The sequence below is a fragment of the Epinephelus fuscoguttatus genome, linkage group LG13 (genome assembly GCF_011397635.1).
Source record: "Epinephelus fuscoguttatus linkage group LG13, E.fuscoguttatus.final_Chr_v1".
Classification (NCBI taxonomy): Eukaryota; Metazoa; Chordata; class Actinopteri; order Perciformes; family Serranidae; genus Epinephelus; species Epinephelus fuscoguttatus.
In genome coordinates this window covers 35353150-35373823 of record NC_064764.1, presented here as the reverse complement: position 1 = coordinate 35373823, position 20674 = coordinate 35353150, and the positions used below count along the sequence as shown (strand labels likewise).

General features: G+C 41.4%; 1 protein-coding gene across 3 annotated transcripts in view; it reads left to right on the top strand.

Annotated features, from left to right (window-relative positions):
* zmym2 (zinc finger, MYM-type 2) overlaps positions 1-20674 on the top strand; it is a 54606-nt gene that overhangs the window by 20431 nt on the left and 13501 nt on the right. For 2 of the 3 annotated variants that reach the window (XM_049593859.1, XM_049593858.1), the window contains exons 7-19: positions 437-649; positions 5527-5677; positions 6012-6127; positions 7713-7838; positions 8716-8866; positions 9120-9292; positions 9380-9545; positions 9716-9744; positions 10071-10212; positions 10557-10678; positions 10859-11009; positions 11753-11947; positions 14883-19859. In XM_049593859.1, the coding sequence (XP_049449816.1) occupies positions 437-649; positions 5527-5677; positions 6012-6127; positions 7713-7838; positions 8716-8866; positions 9120-9292; positions 9380-9545; positions 9716-9744; positions 10071-10212; positions 10557-10678; positions 10859-11009; positions 11753-11947; positions 14883-16717 (3570 nt within the window). In that variant the 3' untranslated portion in view covers positions 16718-19859. Of the gene's footprint in view, positions 1-436; positions 650-5526; positions 5678-6011; positions 6128-7712; positions 7839-8715; positions 8867-9119; positions 9293-9379; positions 9546-9715; positions 9745-10070; positions 10213-10556; positions 10679-10858; positions 11010-11752; positions 11948-14882; positions 19860-20674 lie in introns of those variants that run through there. The other variant, XM_049593860.1, reaches the window with a different exon arrangement.

Below are 20674 nucleotides of genomic sequence, written 5' to 3'. Positions count from 1 at the left end.
TCTCCACATCCAGGAGTATGTGGACACTCGAGGAAAGCTTGGCTCAGGCCCTCCCTCTGGTTCTCTGGCGAAGGAACAGAGCACAGTCTGGGTCAGTGGGGCTTGCTGGAGGCTGCTTAGGGCCTGTGAGGCAGATCCAGGCAACTGAGAGTCAAGCCAGGCCCAACAGATCATGCTGGAGGCTTTACCAGGGCCGGAGAGGTTGTCAAGAGAGCCGGGGTTTGAGAACCAGAAGGAGGGCATGAGGTCTGCAGGGTTCAACATGCTCTGCAGTTCCTGGCTCTGCTCTCACCAGCCACACCTGCCTCCTCAGCCCTGATAAATTTAGAGGACTAAAACTAAAACAGTTACCTGGAGAAATTTTAAAGAAAGGTAAATGAAGTTGTAGTCAATCAGGCTCTTGCTTCATCTTCTCCATTTCTCTCTCTGTTCACAGATCCGACACGAGGTTAGCTTTAAGACTGTGACCCACAAGATCTGCAGCGACACGTGTTTCAACGTCTACCGCAGGGCCAACGGGTTGATCATGAACTGCTGCGAGCAATGCGGCGACTACCTTCCCAGCCGAGCGTCAGCAAACCACTTCCTGCTGGTCGACGGCCAACAGAAACGCTTCTGCTGCCAGAACTGCATCAGGGACTACAAGCAGGTACTGTAGGCCCAACCACAGGCTGCAGGTGTGTGACATGCCTGATTGGAGCCTGTGTGATTGATTCAGTTATTTCACTCAGCCGTATCCATTTAAACTACAGCTCTGGGGCCTCATTTATAAAGCTTGCTTACGCACAAAACGGAGCTTGAAAGTGGCGTACGCCACTTCCCACGCAAAGGTTGTGATTTATAAAAATAAACTTGGCGGGAGAATGTGCGCACCCGTAAGTAAACTCTGAGTCATGCGTGCGCACATTTTGGAAGACACTGGGAAGTGGCGACGCAGACGGCGAGGTGGAGAAGTGGAGTCAGATTTTTATTGATGTCTCACACAAATTTAATGTCACGCTATATCCACCTTAGATCCACGTTATCATTGAAATTAAATCCAGCAGCCTTATTTTGCACTTGGAGTGAGTGATAATTGTTTCATAAAAACGTTGTAAAATCCAACTCAAATCCTGAATTGAAATTCTTTCTAAATACGTATTTAATCCGCACTGCCTCTAACGTCTCATTGTCCACTCTGTGAGCTCAGGAGGGGGAGAGGACGGCGTGACTGCATGGAATATATTTATTTATTTAGCTAAATATTTCCAGTGCATTTATCATGTCTCGAAATACAGCCATTAAGCACAACCGTTACACTCATTTCATCAGCCCTACTTAGACATGTGCTGTTCATGACAAAACCGGCATGAAGAAACGTGTTCGCCTATTACACTTTCATCTTTGAATTGTATTTCAAATTACACGTTGTATTTTGGGACAGGGATACCACTGGTTCATGCTGTAATTCAGGCCAGGTGTCTGATCAGACTGATTGCCATAAACATATAAATACTGCGGTGACCCTCGTGTGTAATTGCGCAAGATGGCACTGGCACATACTCCTTTTTGCCTCCACCTTTAATAAATGTGATTCTTTATGTCGCACATCAATGTCAAACATCCTCAAATTTAAAAGCAACACATTAAGTACATGTTAGTAAAGGAGTAGAAATATTTGGTCTACCTTTAGATCAGACCACTTTTTTTTTCTGTCACTGTCCGTGCAGTCCCACGGACACAGCTGACAGCATCAGCAGCGTTGATGTGTTGCCACTTTTTTTGCTTTATTAGTGATCCTGCTGCTGTGGCCACCAAATAAAATCTTTCTCCACCTCCCGTTAAAGGGTCTCGAGCTCAGTCTCAGAGAAATTCCATTTTTTGGTTCGTTTCTCACACCTGTCGCCGTGACTCACACAACGAGAGAACACTCGCATGCCGGCTTATTTATATGCAGAACGCATTCATGAGGTGATTTGCATGACCATTTATGGTTGAACTAGAGCGTGTAGAGGGCGGCATATGAGGCGGATCTGGGTGCACTCCAGGAGGTAGGTGATTTATAAAGAGAACATTGCGTGCAAGTGTGCGTGCACACGGTTTTATCAATCAGATTATTTTTTGGCGCACGCCATTTTCAGCTTTTGGGCGCATATCAACTTTTAGTATGAATCCTAAGCACTCTTTTATAAATGAGGCCCCTGCTCTGTCAGAGTAATGTAGCTGTGGTGACCGCTCCTCCTCCTCACAGCCACTGACATGTAAATACAGTAAAATGGCCTTGTTAGTCACCCTCCTAAAATATTGAAATATATTTAAAACATTACAGTTGTAGCGAATAAAAGGAATTTAATATTGAAGCCAGACAGTCTGGTCCTTGAATGGACATGAGAGTGAAGTTCTGTCTGTCCACAACATCTGCACAGAATAGTGCTGCTCAGATGACTTCTGTTAAAGAAAGAAAAAAGTGGTCTGCATGAGGGATTAACCTGTCCCCCATCAGCCACTGCCACTATGCCACATACAATCAACACTGTGTTTTAGTCCAGCACCTATTCAAACTTTAACATTTTAGAGTGTATAGGGGTGTAGAGCGTAATGATGGAAGTATATGACGACCATTACCATGCTCAATTATGTCTCATAAGTTGTTGCAGCAGTTTTTGGGTTGATACCATTTGTTACACAGATTTGGTGCTAAATTTAAGCATTTTTCTACCTCTCAAGAATCAATAAAAATGGTCAAAATCCCTCCAAAATACTACTTGAAGTCTCCAAGACCTTGAGGAACGCTATAGAAAACTCCATGCTGTGATTTGGTATCAAAAACTTCTATTTGGAGATTTCTGTAAGAATTGCATTTTTTCATCAATCAGATGGTGAGCACTTCTGTTCAGGAAGCTGCCGATAAACCTCCTTATTGTCAATATACCTATGAAAGCCAAACATCCTCTGAATGCTCGAGGTCTCTAGTTTGTGGTTGTAAAGTTTCATGAGGCTGTGATTATCCTGGAGGTCACTGGAGGTCGTTTTATACAGCGAGGTCAAGTTTCTAAAAGTGGTCTCACCACAACGAAATGGCTACTATGGGGGCTGACATCATCACACATGAATAAACTTGGGCTCATTGAATCCAGCTGAGTCTCAGCTTTCCAGTCAAACCCAGTTTATGTAATTCTAAGATTGTTTAGGGACCCCAGTATGCAGAAATATTCAACTGCATGGGACTAGCATGAAGTGGGCTCTATAAAGAGCTGTGGTTACACATATAACCCATTTTCATCAAGATGTCTTGATGTGAGAGGTGAAGGGACCCCTGTAAAAAATGGCCATGCAAGTTTTTCACTCGCCAAAATTTAGCTTAACTTTGGAGTGCTATTGCTGAAGTATTTTCTTGACAAGTTAGCACGACACGGTCGGGACCCAATAGTGTGAGATGGATCAGTGGTTTGGTGCGGCTGCTGCAGTGATGCGGGCACTGGGCATGCTGGAGGGATTACATATCTCATCTGGCCTGGGAACACCTTGGGGTCCCCCAGGAGGAGCTGGAAAGTGTTGCTGGGGAGAGGGATGTCTGGGGTGCTTCGCTCAGTCTGCTGCCCCCACGACCCGGCCCAGATAAGCAGATAAAAATGGATGGATGGAACCTAATGATTCCGTTGGTCATCTAGTTTTGTATGACACCAGTATCATCACTATCATCCAGCTACAGCCTCTTAAAGACAGTAGTGTCAGCCAAGGCTGCTGGCATTCTAGTGGAATGGAACAAGAAGGATGCAGACATAAGAAACATTTGAACATCACTAAATTAGAGAATTACTAAGAAAATAGGTAGCTGTCTGCTCCTCTCATGTGGTGGAAATTCAGTTTATTTCCATGTTGGGATCCACTATAATTGTTATTTTAGAGTAAAGGTGCTTTCCTGATCATGAAGGCTGATGGATGGAAAATCACCAGCCTGTGTCACAGTTTAACCTGTCAGGTTACGTGACCAGGAATCTCCAAATGATGATTGGCAGGGTTTAATGGGACGTAATTCCCACCTGTAATGCAGAGTGTGACTGCAGCATACAGAACAGATCAGTGCCCAGCACAGCTCTGGATGTCTTTTAGACCTCCAGTACAAACCAGATCACAGAATTACTAAATATGTTACTACTAAAGTGTGCTGCTACGCAATATTAACCAAAGATTAGATGTTGGAGTTGTAGTCTTTGCTTGGCAACTCCAGCTTATCAGAAATTCCATCAGTACATGAAAGAAAGAAAGAAACTATGGAGTCTATTTCGGAGGTGTAAAAATTGAAATGACAGGCTGATTCCGCTGTTATGAATTACACTGCAATGTTCTGCTGGGAAACCTTTGGTCCCGGCACTAATGTGAATGTCACACCACACACCCAAACACCTCTGCAGAGCAAGTACACCCGGTCATTGCAACGGCACTCCCCAGTGGCAGTGGCACCCCGTGCAGCACAATGCACAATGCCACACCTCAAAAACTGCTCAGGAATCCCCCGAGGAACATGAGCCAAGAACTCAAGGCGTAAACCTGGCCTCCAAATTCCCCAGATCCCAACTGATCAAGAATCTGTGAGACGTGCTGGTAAGCCCAACCCACAGTGGAGCTGGGCTGAGGCATCAGGTGGCTCCACATGAATGTCAAAATCCAAGGTTCCCCAGCAGAACGTTGCATCGTAATGAGATGATCAGTGTTAATCACTTCATCTGTCAGTGTTTTTAATGTGTTGGCTAATTGGTGTTTACAATTGTATACAAAATTTGCCTTTCCCCATTTGGTCTTCTCTAAATGTCTTCTCTATATCTGACTGGCTCTGTCCTGTGAAAGGGTACAAAAATCCTCAAGACTGGCAAACTACCAGTTCCTCTAAATAGAAAAATCATAACTCATGCCAGCAGGAGACAAAATCTTAACTCTGTAACGCCTCTGAGTTTTAAATCAATTTTTGAAGAACTGAAATCGATTCAGTACTAACAGTTGTGCAGACTGAGGAGAATCACTTTATTCTTCACTCTGGTGTCATTCAACCTTTTTTGTTGTACTTGTAGAAATAAATAGATAAAAGTGAAAGTGGTGCCAGGTCTCCCACACATATTGGAGATATATTTTATCAATAACAGGACAAGGAGTGTAATCAATGTGCTTATGTGGTGGAGCTGAGGGTTCAGAGAGCAAACATGGAGACTATTGGCTACCACGCATGAGAGATTTGTGCTGTTTGCTCCTCTAGTGCTCATATGTCATCAAGGCTTACTCAACAATGTTCAGGAAATGTTCTGGATTTCTAATAAACACATTAAAACCTCCAAAGAAGAGGATCCATCCAGACTTCCCACATATCATAATAATCTATATGGTTCTTTTTAGTGCACCTTGATGTTCCTCCACCATGCTGCATCGTTGCTCATTTCTTCCGTGTTCTTGAAAGAAATCAAGCCAATTAGTTCAGGTTTCAAAGGGTTAAATATGCTCTCATTGTCACTACAGAGCATTAAGTTGCCTTTTGTTTTGTCCTCTCTGTCCCAGGCCCACAGTAAACTTGCGAGCTGCCTGACCTGCAAAACGCTGATCAAGACGGGCGAGGTGCTGCACAGCCTCGGAGCGGGCGGCACCATGGGCTCCTACTGCTCCGTCAACTGTATGAACAAGGGCAAGCTGGCGACGACCTCCTTCATCAGTGAGTCACCAGAAACACATAATACAGAAACAGAGCACAATCTTTCCAGCATCAAGGATATAATGTACCTTTCACTTTAAACCTTTTACCATGTTGAAAATGTTTTAGACGAGACAAATGTTTGGGTCGTCAGATCGAATTCTGTAGAGTGATGATGGAAAAGTGAAAGAAAAGCTCCTGTTTGATCGTTATTATTCATCCCCGCATATTGAACACACAAGTAGGAGAAATGGTTGCTTGCGTTCAAAGACCTTCAAAGTCACGAACATGTGTAATAAATGCATTTCTGTGTTCTGTGTGAGTTTCAATCTTCATTTATTATGTTTGTGTGCAGACACAGAGCCCACATGTCACTTCTGTAAGAGGAATTCATTACCGCAGTACCAGGCCACGCTGCCAGAGGGAAACATCCTCAACTTCTGCAGCTCGCAGTGTGTCACCAAGTTCCAGGTGAGGACTCTTTTCTCGTTTGTCATTTCAAAACCAGAAAACACATAAAAGCTACATTTTACAGTGGAAACAGTGGCCACACTGGTGGATATTTTCCATCTGAGGGGCCAAGGATTATTTGAAACAATCGTTCTTTGATGTAGTTGAATGAAATTGTCATATTGTTTCATGCAGCTGCAGTGAGAATGAAGCAAGACGCTTCTGAAAATAACCATAACTGCATATTTATCTCATACATTAAACAGATAGTATACTTAATAGATAATTGGAGCAAACTAGACGTATGATTGTTGGTGTTTCTGTCGTCTTCTGTGCTCGAGTGTGAATCGAGTTTATTGCGTAGTAGGTTTTCACATACAGCAAATTTGCCTGTGTTTTTGTCCAAGAGAAAAAATAAAATTAGATACTTAACAAAAAAATACTATGAAAAATTGACAATATATCTGTTTTATTCATTGTGTACTTTTTTTTCCGTATTTTTTATTTTAACTGTTTTCATTCTACATTTGTTTCTTGTAATTGATTTATATTTTGTGCGTGCCTGGAAAAATAATAATAAATAATATAAAATAAAATAAAAATAAAATACTGCAAGAAACATGAATATAGCACAGAAAAAAATAATAATATAAATATGACAAAAATATTGTGAATAATGCACAATATATCTGTTTCCTTTTATAGTATTTTTACATATTTTATATCTTTTTCCATTCTACATTTGTTTCTTGACTTAACAGTACTTGATTTTTATCTTTTTGTGGTAAAAAACTATAATAAAAAAAAAATAAAAATCAAGCACCGCAAGGAACATAGATATAAAAAGCATTTATATTGAGAATGTTAAAAAAAATACTGTAAATAAATAATATATCTATTTTATTAATTGTTTTTTCCCCATAATTTATGTATTTTTTTTTTTATATTTTATATTTGTTTTGCAGCATTGGATTTTTATTTTTATTCTGTTTATTATTTTTTTCATGTGTATGTAAGAAAAAAAACAGGATCAAACAACAAGTCAAGAAATATAAAAAAATAGAATAGAAAAAAAATAAAAATATGAAAGGTGTTTTATCCATAGCATTTTATTTTTATTTATTTATTTCATTTCAGTTTTTTTCGTAAACCTTTCTATTTGTCTCTTGACTTTTTCCCTACAGACAAGTAGAAAAAAAACCCAGGTTAACCGATACTGTCTGCTAATTTGACACATCCTCATGAAAACAGCGGTTCAAAAACACAAACATTAAACTCTACAGGTTCCCTCAGAGGAGTCGATGACCTGATTAGTGTTTTAGCATTAATTTGCATGGTAATGTGAAAACAGACTTTCTTGAAACTCTCCGTGTGTGTGACAGAGTTCATCTCGTATAATACCACCCACATGTACAGAGAAGTTTGTGGGCGTAGAAATATTTGCAAGTCAAAGCGTTAATTAGCTTCGTCAATTACCTCTGTAAGTACAACCAGGTGGTGTGTTTTGATATATCAAGTACAAGATGTTCATGGAGGGACATCAGACAAGTTGTTGTTACGCACCAGCTGCTCGTTATCAAAAGTTGTGTGATGTCTTTTTTAACAGAATGCGACTCTTCAGACGGCAACTAACGGACAGACGCCCCTCTCCACCACAAACAACACCGTCCAGCTGAAATGTAACTACTGTCGAGGAGCTTTCAGCTTGAAGCCCGAAATCTTGGAGTGGGAGGTGAGACCATCCCGAGGAGTGGTTTATACAGATATCAGAGGCAGACAGTGACGTGACTGGTGTGTAGTAGAGCCATACTTTCAAACTTTTTGGTGCTGTCTCAGGGAGCTGAACTGCCACCTCTGTTAAATACATCATGCTCGACTTTAACACAGACTGCTGCAGGAGTGTGAGCTCCATGTTGGGGACAGTTCCGACAGTCTGCCCAGCCGTTCATACACAGTGTCATGGCTAACTGTTAGCATGACGTGGCTAATAGATTTGCGACGATATGAAACCATTTTAGAACGTTGCAGAGAAAAGTTGCAGCGGTGTGAACTGGCTGGTCTGAGCTCAACTCAAGCCAGCTGATGGTGTCACCTGCAATTCAGCTGGTCAAATCACCAGCGGCTGGTTTTAGAACGTAAAGCACCTCACCTGTTTCAACAGCCAATCAGCTTGTAGTGAAGTCTGCTGGTCAAGTCAAAATGGCCACAGACAGTGTGTTCACTTGCTGCGCCAGGTTCTCTGTCCCTGCCGAGCCCTCTTTTTCCGTCCTTACGGTGTGCCAGTGTCAGCTGCTGGGTTGCTGCCGCTGCTCGTTGTATCATCACTACTACAATGCACCTGTAGCCAGTATCTCACTATCACTATCCTCTTTCATACAAATTATATTCAGCCACAAAATAACCCTGAGAAGCTGCAAATCAGAACAGAAGTACAGAGAGTTGTTGCGTAGAGATGATACACCATCTCATCTAGTTGCATTGGTGTGAACCGGCAGGTTTTTAGAACGCCGCATTGCAAGTAGTTGCTTGTTTCAACTCGTCTCGTTGCAAATCTTTGGTCTGAACTGGACTTTAACGCCAGAACAAGTCATGTATCTGTGTGTCTTCAGGATAAGGTTTACCAGTTCTGTAGTAAGACGTGCTGCGAGGACTACAAGAAGCTCCACTGCATTGTGACGTTCTGTGAGTACTGCCAAGAGGAGAAGACGCTACATGAGATGGTCAAGTTCTCAGGAGTCAAGAGACCCTTCTGCAGCGAAGGTACTTATCCCCTCCTCTTCCTCCCCTCTGCAGGACACTTGAGGAGTCTGAGTAATTAGTTAGAGAGTCTAGTTGTAACCCCTGGTGGCTTTCATTTTAGTTGTGCCTTCAGTTGTTTTCTTGCCATTTTTAAATATAATAATTGTATGCATTTCATCTGTTTGCTATCCATGGTTTTGATTTGTTGCTTCCAAATGATACTGCTTTCCATTTTCTTGAACTTTTGCAATTTCATTACTGTTTTTCCTTCCAGGCTGTAAGCTGTTATTTAAGCAGGATTTCATCAGGCGACTGGGTCTGAAGTGTGTCAGCTGTAACCACTGCAACCAGCTCTGCAAGAGAGGTTTGACCCGGCAGCTTGGCGGCATGACCCGGGACTTCTGCAGCGAAGCCTGTGCCAAGAAGTTCCACGACTGGTACTACAAGGTCCGCTCATACTCAATAGCTACCATGAACATATTCAGGAATAAGTGTTTGTGAATTTTCTGAACCTTTTCCTGTTGTGGCCACCAGGCGGCGAGGTGCGACTGCTGTAAGGTGCAGGGTAACCTGACGGAGTCTGTGATGTGGAGAGCAGAGATGAAGCATTTCTGTGACCAGGAGTGTCTGTTGAAGTTCTACTGCCAACAGAACGAGCCCATCATGGTGACACAGAAAGGCCCTGAGAACACCACACTGGGTACGAACTGTGTGTGTGTGTGTGTGTGTGTGTGTGTGTGTGTGTGTGTGTGTGTGTGTTTCCTTTTGAGAAACTAAGGTCTTTCTACACATGTCTTCTTATGTCACTGTGTGTCACTCGGATTTCTCAACGAAGCAAAGAAGTGACGTATTTTATCTTCCTCTTTACAGGATATGAAATGCAGGGGGCCAAACTTGGGGTGAGTAAACATTTGGAAAAAGATGTCCCACAGTTTATATTTTTATGAAACATTAGCTGTTGCTTTGAAGTATTTTTGGTGCATTTACTGCAGATAATGCCAAGACCTGATAGTTTTTAAATGTCACGTGTCACCCTAAAATGAAAATGTGAAACCAATTATTTATATTTTCCGTTTTGTCACTTACTGCCCTTTAAAAACAATCCCATGATTTGTTAGTTTATATCTAAATAAATGATTGTTTTGTAAGAACAAAAGCCACATTTATGTTTGTAATTACACCTGTACATTATAATTATTTTCCTCCTTTCTGTACTATGTTGCAGCTGGTGAACCAGGGTACTGTGGCGTACGCTGGTGGAGGTTTGATAAGAGATGTCAAGAACAAGGCGGTGCTCTGTAAGCCGCTCACACTGACAAAGGCGACGTACTGCAAGCCACACATGCAGAGCAAACTCTTACAGACAGGTAAACACAGCATTTATCTTAATACCATGAAATTACAAACATATTTAGACACTTTTTGATTTATTTTTGAGATTAAAGGTTCTGTTTGTAACTTTATGTGTGAGCACAAGCAACAGGGTACTAACTGCAGTTCACTTAACAGCTAACATTGTCATAACAACAAGGCTTTTCTGAAAGTTACATACATACATAAGTCTTCAGTTGAGTCCAACCTCACAATATATATGTGGAGGTTTATGGAGGAGATTACTGCTGCTCACCCTTAAAAATCATGACTTGATGACCCATTAATACGTATGCAGATTTGCGTATAATGTTCTGTTTTGGCATACCTGTGTCCACAGATGTAGACGATGGCGTGAAGAGGGAGTATATTCCTGTACCCATACCTGTACCTGTCTTCATCCCCATTCCCATGAACATGTATTCCCAGGTCACTCCCACGCCAGTCTCTCTGCCTGTACCGGTAAGACATGATGAACTCATACAGCGTATTCATTCTAAAAGGGAAACTTGTCTTGTAAAGGTGTTAACATCAATAAAAGCCTGTATGATAAATTTTACTTAAAATGGTTCTTGTATGAACAGACATGTACGAGTCAAAGCTGTCTGTAACCAAAAAGCTTGTATATCCTGTCCCGTCCAGGTTCCTGTGCCTGTGTTCCTGCCCACCACCCTGCAGGGGGCGGAGCAGATCGTCCAGACCATCAGCGAGCTGAAAAACAAGGTGCCCTCTGACCCCCTGGAGGCCGACCTGATCTCCATGGCTGAGATGATCGCAGAGGACCAGAAGCCAGGTACTTAGACTTAGACTTAGACTAGACTTAGACTTAGACTAGACTTAGACTTAGACTTAGTAAATTATAAGTCTCTAAGTCTAGTCAAACCATACAGTTTGAAAACAAGGCGCGGCATATTAAGGCAGTACAGGAGGAGGTGCACATTAATAATCCTCCAGGACTGTAACATGCTCATGTTTAACCCAAACAATGTGTCATGTGACTGCAGTTGGTTCAGATCCAGGTCGGAACACCTTCTCACCACAAACCAACCGCTCTGAGGGGGCAAACAAACTTGAGTTTGATTAAACTGAACCAAACCGGGACAGGTGGGCTCTGGGGTATTTTTTTTTTTTTTCCAGCTTAATCAGCTTAATAAAATAATTACTATGTTGTCCAGTCTATTAGTTGTTATTTTTTTGCCAAATCTGGCCTCACACCCCTTTCCTGGAAAGTGAAAGGTTCCTTAAATCATATCTTTCCTACTTCATTATGTAGCCATCCAAATACATTTGGTTTTATTGGCCGAGGTTTTGAGATATCTGTGACTGGGACTTCTGCCACCACCCTGATCCAAAGGAGGTTAATTAAATTCAGTATGTGTGTGAATATCAACAAACCATAAAACACTACAGTGATGTCTCTCTTAAAAAACAATGTTCTGGTAACAGACTTATCAGTTTAAACACAGAGGTCAGTTTGATTTGAAGAAAGCTGCAGCGAGCGATGACGGAGAGGACCTGCTTGTCTGTGTGTTTCAGATGTAAAGCCAGTGATGGTGAAGAGTGAGCATGGAGGGAAGGAACCCTCTAGCAGCAGCTCTGAAGAAGAGGAGAAGATGGAGGAGGAGAGGATGGAGGAAGAGGTGAAAGTGAAAGTGAAGGAGGTGAAGGTGAAGGAGGAGGACGAAGATGTGTACCAGCCCGACCTGGACCTGGAGGCAGACTTCCCTCAAGGTAATAACCGATATAAACATTCCTGGCATTAATTTGTAGTGCAAGCCTTTTCAGTCGTGAGGGGGACAGTTTTATTTTGGGCCAGTAAACCACTTTCACTTTATTTGGTCTCACCCAAGTTTGATGCCAAGTCAATGCTCTTAAAGGTGCAGTGTGTAGGATTTAGGATGATGTATTGGCAGACGTGGAATATAAAATTCATAGTAATGTTTTCACTAGTCCATAATCACTTGAAACTAGAAATAGTTTTTTTTTTTTCCCCTTACCACCGGATAAGCTAATTATATCTTCATAGGGAGCAGGTCCTGTCGCACCCAATAATGGAATAATTTCCAGAAAATGTAATAAGATTTTCACTTAACTTGATAGAAAATGTAATAAAACTGAACAAAGTAAAAATCTGAATATATATAAAATGTACTGACTGAAATTCTTATGATAATTCAATAATATAACACTTAATTACATTATTGGGAATTTATTACATGATCAGATGGGTCCCCTTTAAAACTAGAAAATCCACGATTGGATCCTCCTCCAAAAGTTTCTGCTTAAATTTACTTAAATATTAATGTCAACTTTTTCTGAATATTGATTTAAAGCCCATTTAGAATGCAGAAATTTCATAAAATCAGGCAAGCCAAAGGAGACACTTGATTTAATAAGAATCAATGTTGAGTCAGGTAAAAAAAAAAATCTCTTATGAATATTTAATTGACAGTTTTGCCTTTCAGCGCTCACTTGTGTAACATTAGCACCTTCTAATCTAAAATCCACTCTAATCTAATCAGCAATCTTGGCACAGTGATGGATCAGTTTGGGTATGGGCGGGTTGATTTACCATTGATTCGGATTTTATTTCAACCTCCTGCAACCTTGTGTCCTCATTTGTTGACACTGCATTTTGGCTACACGTTAAAATTTATTCTTCTTAACTTTGGCTTGTTGTCCTCGTATATGGACACGTTTTTATGTCATCTACTGCTAGCAAAGGCACAATAAACTAATCAGTGTTAAAAGAAGATGGAGGCCATCTCTGCTAAGTTATTCTTCAGCCCATTTCAACACTAAAGTGGACTTTTTCAAATTTTATGGTTGAAACTTTTTTAAATTTATAGGGGAACACCACCTAAATTACGAATTCCAATATGTTATTTCCATAGCCTAGAAATGTATCATCAATATTTTTTAACGTGAGCTACTGTCTCGCTCAAAGATGGTCAGTCTCAAACTTCTGATGTCATTGGGTATAAAGTCTGGAGCTGCTCCACAGACAACGACCCTGATTGTGTGGATTCACATGATGTTCATAAGTGTTATATATCGTAGGCAACTGGTTTCTTGAAGACGTTTCAGCTCTCATCTAAGAGGCTTCTTCGGTTCCAACAGACTGGGGGGAAGTCATAGGCAGTTGCTGATGGCCTGGTCGGTCAACGACTCACATGTGACCTTAACGACTGACACTCAGAGCTCACATGTGACCTCAAGGACTCTGTAAAGCCTGCGACTCGGCACGAGTCCTTAGAACTGAAGGATCCTCTTGGCTGAAAGGTGAAACGTCTTCAAGAAACTCAAGCAAGTCCAGTTGCCTATGATATAGCACTTAAGACTACCATGGCCTGGATGGGCTGAGAATCTTCACTGACATGTTCACATGATTTTTTTTTACTCAAATGATCTTTATTCTATTGTGTGTTCTCACTTCTGAAACAGGAAACATACCCTTATACTCAGAACACTCCCCTGGGTGCTCTTATCTTTCCCAACTCCTTGAAGTCCATGAAGTAGCTCCAAACTTTATACTTGATGACATCACAAATTTGAGTTTTAGCATTCTAGTTTTTGAATTTGGGAGAGGTGTTCATGTTTACTTCTATTTTACTTCTATTTTTGGACTGGGCTAGACCATAGAAAGACCATGTATGAATTTTTAAAATGGCTGTAGTTCTCCTTTAAGCATAATAACATTTGTACTTAAATATGGCATCCAAATTTGACAAATTTTTAGCAATGGCAAGCTAGGAAGCTGCTATTTACAAAGTACTCATTCAAGGACATTAGGACTTTGTTATAGTTTGGGCAAAATGAAGGTGTTAAAGTTAGGAAACATAGCTTGTGAAGATTTAGAATGAAAGCAATAGCTTACAAGATTATTGATAACTGTTCAGTGTTTCCCCTAAAGTATTTAGCAGCGGCGCTGCGCCGCCATTCTGACAAACTGTGGCTCACACTGAACATTGACTTTTACATTCATGTAAAAGCTAAAAGCTGCTAACCTGACGTCCTTACCTGGACACACACTACACTGAAGGCTTCTTTAAAGGCTGCGATACACTCCACTGCTCTCGGTCAGTGTTTACATTTAGCTTTGTTTTGTCCTGTATGTGCCCACACGACCAACATGGCATCTTTATGTGTACCGGCTCTTTTTCATCGGCATTTCTCCAGGATTTAAGTCGTTTTGTGTCTGCGACTGGAAACACAGGGCTGATCAGGGGAAACCAATTGTAACAATTTCTCAAAAACCTCTTGAATTGTCCAGATACCATTTTTATGTGGGTAACTTGTATCTGTGTTCTGCTTGTAACCAGTCATCAGTTGTTTTTACAAGCAATGCCAGAGTCACAATACTGGTTAAAACACAAGATGGCAAATGTCACATCTGCTCCCACATGTTGGAGCGACTGTAACAGCACATGGGGTATGGGAAGCATTTTAAAAAAACATAATGCGACATCCACACCTGTGTACAAACGTGTCTAAAGACCCTCTCTTGCCAGCGGACGCGCTAAACATCTTCTGGCTGCGGAAAAAAAATCTCGTGCACTTCAGCACCGCTGCTGGAAAACTCCTAGGGGAAACACTGTTTCTTGCTTGTTGCACAAATAAATCTACAATGATTTTTATTTTTTATCCCCATGTGATACATTTGCAGGACATAATTCTCTGTCAAGAGCAGAAATATTGCTGAATGCAATGGTAGGAGACAACTCAGACGTGGAGGACTTGTCTGATTGTGATGATCCTGGTGTGGAACAACTAAGCTACGAAGATTGTATGCCACCTTATTCACCAGAATCTGATCAGCAGAGCAGTGACGATAGTGACTGTGAGCCACAAGTCCGTCCATCTGAACATGTGCAGAGATCCAGAGGACCTGCGTGTATAAGTGTCGACATTGATAACGAGCCAGGACCTAGTGAAGACGGACATGGAGAGCGCTGGCAGTCTGGTGCTTTTACTCCGAACTTAGTTAAGTTTGAGTTTTATGATGAAAGGCTATATGAGCGACAAGACTGGCAGCCTCTGGACTATGTGGAGCAGTACATCGACACAGACTTGATGAAACACATTGCTATCTGTACAAATGCTATGTCACTGTCTACCAGTGGTGGCTACCTCAACACCTCAGTTGATGAGATATATCATTTTTTTGGAGCAACCATTTTGATGTCATGCGTGCCTTACCCACAGATGAGGATGTTCTGGTCCAATGCCTTACGAATCCCTGCCATTAGCGACAAAATGAGGCGCGACAGATTTTTCAAACTGAGGCAACATCTCAAAGTCGTCATTGATGATGAAATATCAGAAGACATGAGACAAACTGACAGATTTTGGAGGACGAGGCCTTTTATGGATCGCATTCTCAGAGGCTGCTTGCTTCAGGCTCGACCAGAATGTGTGTCCGTCCATGAGCAGATGATCCCGTTTACAGGAGCCTGTCCGTTTCGACAGTATGTACCACAAAAGCCCAATTCAGTTGGCATGAAGAACTTTGTGCTGGCTTCGTCCGATGGCATTGTGCTGGACTTTGAAGTCTTTCAAGGTGCAGACGCACTGAGTTCACAGGTTCGGGAAGCGGGGGGCCTGGGTTTGGGAGCCCTGGTTATTGAACATTTGGCTAAAACTCTGCGTCCTGGTACAAAAGTATACTGCGATCGCTTCTTCACAAACATGAGAGTAGTGGATCAAATGCTGGAGAGGCATGTGTACCTGACAGGTACGGTAAAGAAAAACCGGATCACCAAAGCGCTGCAGAAGCTACCGAGTGACCAAACCATGAAACAGCAAGGAACAGGAACCTCGGCGTCAGTTACCAGGGAAGATGGGAGGGTATGTGTAGTGAAGTGGTTTGACAACAAGCCGATGTTGATGCTCTCTGCTGTTCATGGTGAACAGCCAGGAGACACCCGGCAGCAATGGTCCAAGAAGGATAAACGACACGTGACTGTCACACGACCAAGTATTGTGCGCGAGTACAACTCCAAGATGGCTGGGGTTAACTTGGTAGACAGGATGATGAATTACTACCAAATGAGCGTCCGAACCAAGAAGTGGACGATTCGGATGCTGATGCACTTCACTGATCTCGCTTTAGCCAACAGCTGGCTCTTGTATCGGCGAGACAACACTGAACGTGGCACGCCAAGAGAGGGCATAATGCAGTTCCTTGAGTTTCGCATGGCAGTGGCTCAGGCATACCTGACCAAGTGTAACTCTGATGTCCAACATGTATTCGAAGAGAACGTACACCTTTTCCAACAACAAGGCAAAAGACATCAGGTCGCTCCAGTACCTCACGTCTCAGTTCGCACAACCTCTGCTGCACATCTCCCAGAGGTGGTCAACATGAAGAACTCGATGCGCTGCAGAGAAAAAGGCTGCTCTGGGAAGTCTCGTGTGCGGTGTGTGACATGTAATGTGTTTCTGTGCTTGCAACATGAACGCAACTGTTTTGCAGCGTTTCACACAAGCCAGTATGTGTGATACAGAAAGGACATTCCCAGTCTGGAGTATGGAGCAAGGAAAATTCACACAGAGATTCACAACGAAAAAATCACAAGGCTTTATGTTGCATTGTTTGCAATTTTGTTTTGCACAGCCACGTTCAGGCATCGAAACAAACAGTTCTGAACAGTTTTGTACCTGAACAGTGACAATGGACAACAGTGAAGATGAACAGTTTAATACTTTGTAACACACTGGTGACTCTAACATGTAATCTGTTCCTGTGATTGCAAACTCAACACAACTGTTATGCAGTATTTCACACTGGCCGATAGTTGTGACGGACTCTTGCTGTAAACAAAAAGGACATTCCTAGCTTGGAGTATCAAGTGGAGCCACAGGACTTGCCCCAAAAAATGATGTTAAATTATTTTTAAAAATCATGAAAATCAGATATCGCAATATGATTGGCGTTTCTGTAGGAATGGTAATTTTTGCATTTTATTTTCACAGAAAAAAGTATATAAAAATGATGATGATGTGATTTTTGTTGGAGTCTGTACCAAACAAACATGTTCCTTTATGCCTGGATTATGATTTGAAGGCCAGAGCATCTCTGTAGCACCACAGTGCTTCATTTATAATGGTAGCTTCTGCAATTTAGATATTGCTAGGGCTGCCCCTTGAAGTCAGAGAGATTGCCTCTGCAGACGTTTTGGTCCCCAGTTTTTGCTGCGGAGTGAGCACTCCTGACTTTCACGCTACTCTCTGCAGACAGCCGCGGACATGATGCAGTGGCATGGAGGACGAAAAGCTCTGAGACATTATGTTCTCTCTTTTGCTTAGAAATGGTGAATTTAAAGCTCACCGTAACTAATGATACAGTCATTGGCTTTTATTTGAATTTTAGTGTCGGCAAAAAATGTTGCACAGTTCCGATCTGTCATTAGTGCAGTTAGCTTGTTTACTAAATTACAGAAACGCTGCTGTCAAACTGAAGGCCCCACTGAGCCTGTTCAAATTTTAAAACTCCACATGGGGAAAAATGAATTGTGAAGTATTTGTATGTAACAGCCAAATCTGATTCAACCGACATAACTCTGAGTCGGGTGAAGCCGGAGATATTGCACTTGTCTGTGTTGCAATTTCAATAATATTTGATTAACTGTGCAGCCCTAGTGTGGAGCGAGGAAAATAACCATACAGAGACAAAACAAATAAATCACAAGGCCTTATGTTGCACTTTGTAATTTTGTTTTTGCACAGCTACACTCAGTCAATGACATGAACAGTTTTGAATGGTTTTACTCTTGAACAGTTTTATACTGGTGACTTTGACATGTAATGTGTTCCCATGCTTGCAAACTGAACGCAACTGTTTTGCACCATTTCACATAGACCCATAGGTGTGACAGGCTGCTCCTAGTTTGGAGTATGGAGCAAGAAAAATTCACAGAGTTGCAGCATTGTCTGCAGTTTTGGTTTTGCACAGCAGTGTTTAGGCATTGAAATAAACAGTCTTAGTCTTATTACTACACAGGTGAATATATTGTGTTATACAGTGAAATAAACCCAACGTCCACATATGAGGACGACTTTTGTTTTTCATAAATTACTTCCTTTACAAAGACAATGCTTAGTTTGTTATACTTATCAGGTTCTACTTATCCCAGATAGTCAGGAGAAATTACAAATGCATACCATTCACATTCTGGAGTCTCTAATGCATTTTTACCATCTGTTGTTGATTTCACGTTCTACATAAAGCCTGGTGACACATTTACAAACATGAAATCAGTCTCATATGTTCATGTTTTCAGAAAGCTATCATGACACTAAGAATTACAAATGTTGTATACTTGCACACTTCACATCAGTGATACTGAACTTACGGCCTGTGGGACAGATTTTACCTGCGACAGCGTGCTGGGTGACTCTTGGACCATTTTTCCATTCACAATGAAAATAAGTTGATCAACAGTTTTTGGTACTTTGAATGTAAAAAGTGCCAGATTGCATAAAAATCAACCATAAACCTGATGTGGGGGTGCTGCGATTGGATTTGCCTAATTTATTCATCACATTTGATCATTATTAGAAATGTTAATTTATTGACTAGCACCTGGTCTCGCATCTTTTTGCAAAATGGCCCCTGGGAAAAGCAAGTTGAGTATCCCTGCTGCACATTCAAGACAAAAAAAATGTACTTTTTCACATTGTTACATCATCCGTTTTGAGAAAAATGACCCTCCTGAGAGGTGTCACATTAAAGGTTAAATGATGTTGCAATATCAGTTAAGGCATTTTGTTTCAGGACTTTTTAAATCATGTTAATTTAAAATTTTAGGAGGGCTGAATGAAGGGGTTTTCAGTTGGTTGCAGTGTGCAGCCTCACCACTAGATGTCACTAAATCCTACACACTGCACCTTTAATTCAAGTCAGTTTGTCTCTCGGTCTGTGTTTATGTTTCCTTTTATTCATTCATTCATTGTGTTGCGTAAGGCAGCTCTTATGTAACAACATGTGACCCCCCTGAGGTGTTAATGGATCAGTACAATAATTGAGATTAAAATTCTTCCCTCTGGATATTTCTGGACCTGCTGTCACTTCTACTGTCAGGGCAGAGGGTTGAAGGTTGTTGTACTGAGTCCTTAACCAGGCCAGGACTAAGACATGTTTTTATTTTTATCTTTATTTACTCTCACTGACCTGGTATAACATGCTTCAGCTGAGCCACACTCATACATACTTAAACTGTAGGTTGACTCATGATATTATGGCCTTTCTTGGAAGCAGAGCCAAAAGGTGGTGGTGGTCCTCATCTCAAATTAAGAAAGCCACATTTTAAAAACTCTCACTGTGCTTTCAGTGCTTTTGTTTTTATCTTGTGTCTGTGGTTTGAATTTTTGTTCCATGTTTGCCCTGCTGTATGTAGCAGAAACAATGCAGGGTCGAAAAATGATAAGGTTATATATAAAGAGTGTAACTGAATACCTTAAATGTGTTTGGTAAATGTCTGTGTTGTGTGTTTAATAAACTGGATTAATACCATCAGAAAGAGCATTCTTTACATTATAAATTCATACAGTAACACTTTAATTTCAAACCCCTATTTAGCATCTCTGAACAGTATAACACATGTAATGAATGGTGTATAACACTAAAGTGTATGTAAGCAGATATAAGGATCCTCCTATTGCAAATGTCCAGATTTCTAGGCCATGTTTGAGTGTAACAGGAGTTGTAATTGTTTCTTCACTAGTGCTTTTGCAGCACGACAGAGACGTCGGATAATAAAAGTATCGCTGTGGCAGCTGAACAGTAGGATTAACCTGCAGCCAAATAAATCTACAAGCTCATGTTTTAGAGATACATCTGGTTCCCCTCTCGTTCACACAGATTTCCAGTCAGCCCCAATCACAAACATTTATGTTATATGGGTTTGTGTGTTTCAGACGATGACTAACCTATGAGGAGTTTTTGCGCTTAATATAAAAACACTGATGTCAATTTTTGGGTTCAAAAACATCCATGACGGCTGCAGCTGATGTGGAACTTTCTCTTGAAGTATTATCTTTAAATTATGATGGCGAAAAACAGCAACACTCATCCACAGACACCATCACAGCTCATCTCTGCACGTATGATTATATTTGTCCATAGCTCATGTCATGGTTCGTCGCTCTGATTGGTTGTACGGAGATCCAAGGGGAGAGTGGGTAGCAGCTCAACTCCACCTCAACTCCACCTAATGCAGGCTGACGGCACCCCAGATTAAAATGTCCAAAAACACATAATTGAATCCATAAAATATCTCCATACTGCTCGTCCATAGTGATCCAAGTGTCCTGAAGGTGTTTTAAAAAAATGTCATCTGAACTCTGTTTTTAGCCTCATTGTAGCCTGTAGCTCTAACTGCTTCTGTGTACACCGAGCTCATGTGTGCACGCTTGCAAGACCAGCAAAAGCATGTGAACACACATGAAGGCGGTGCC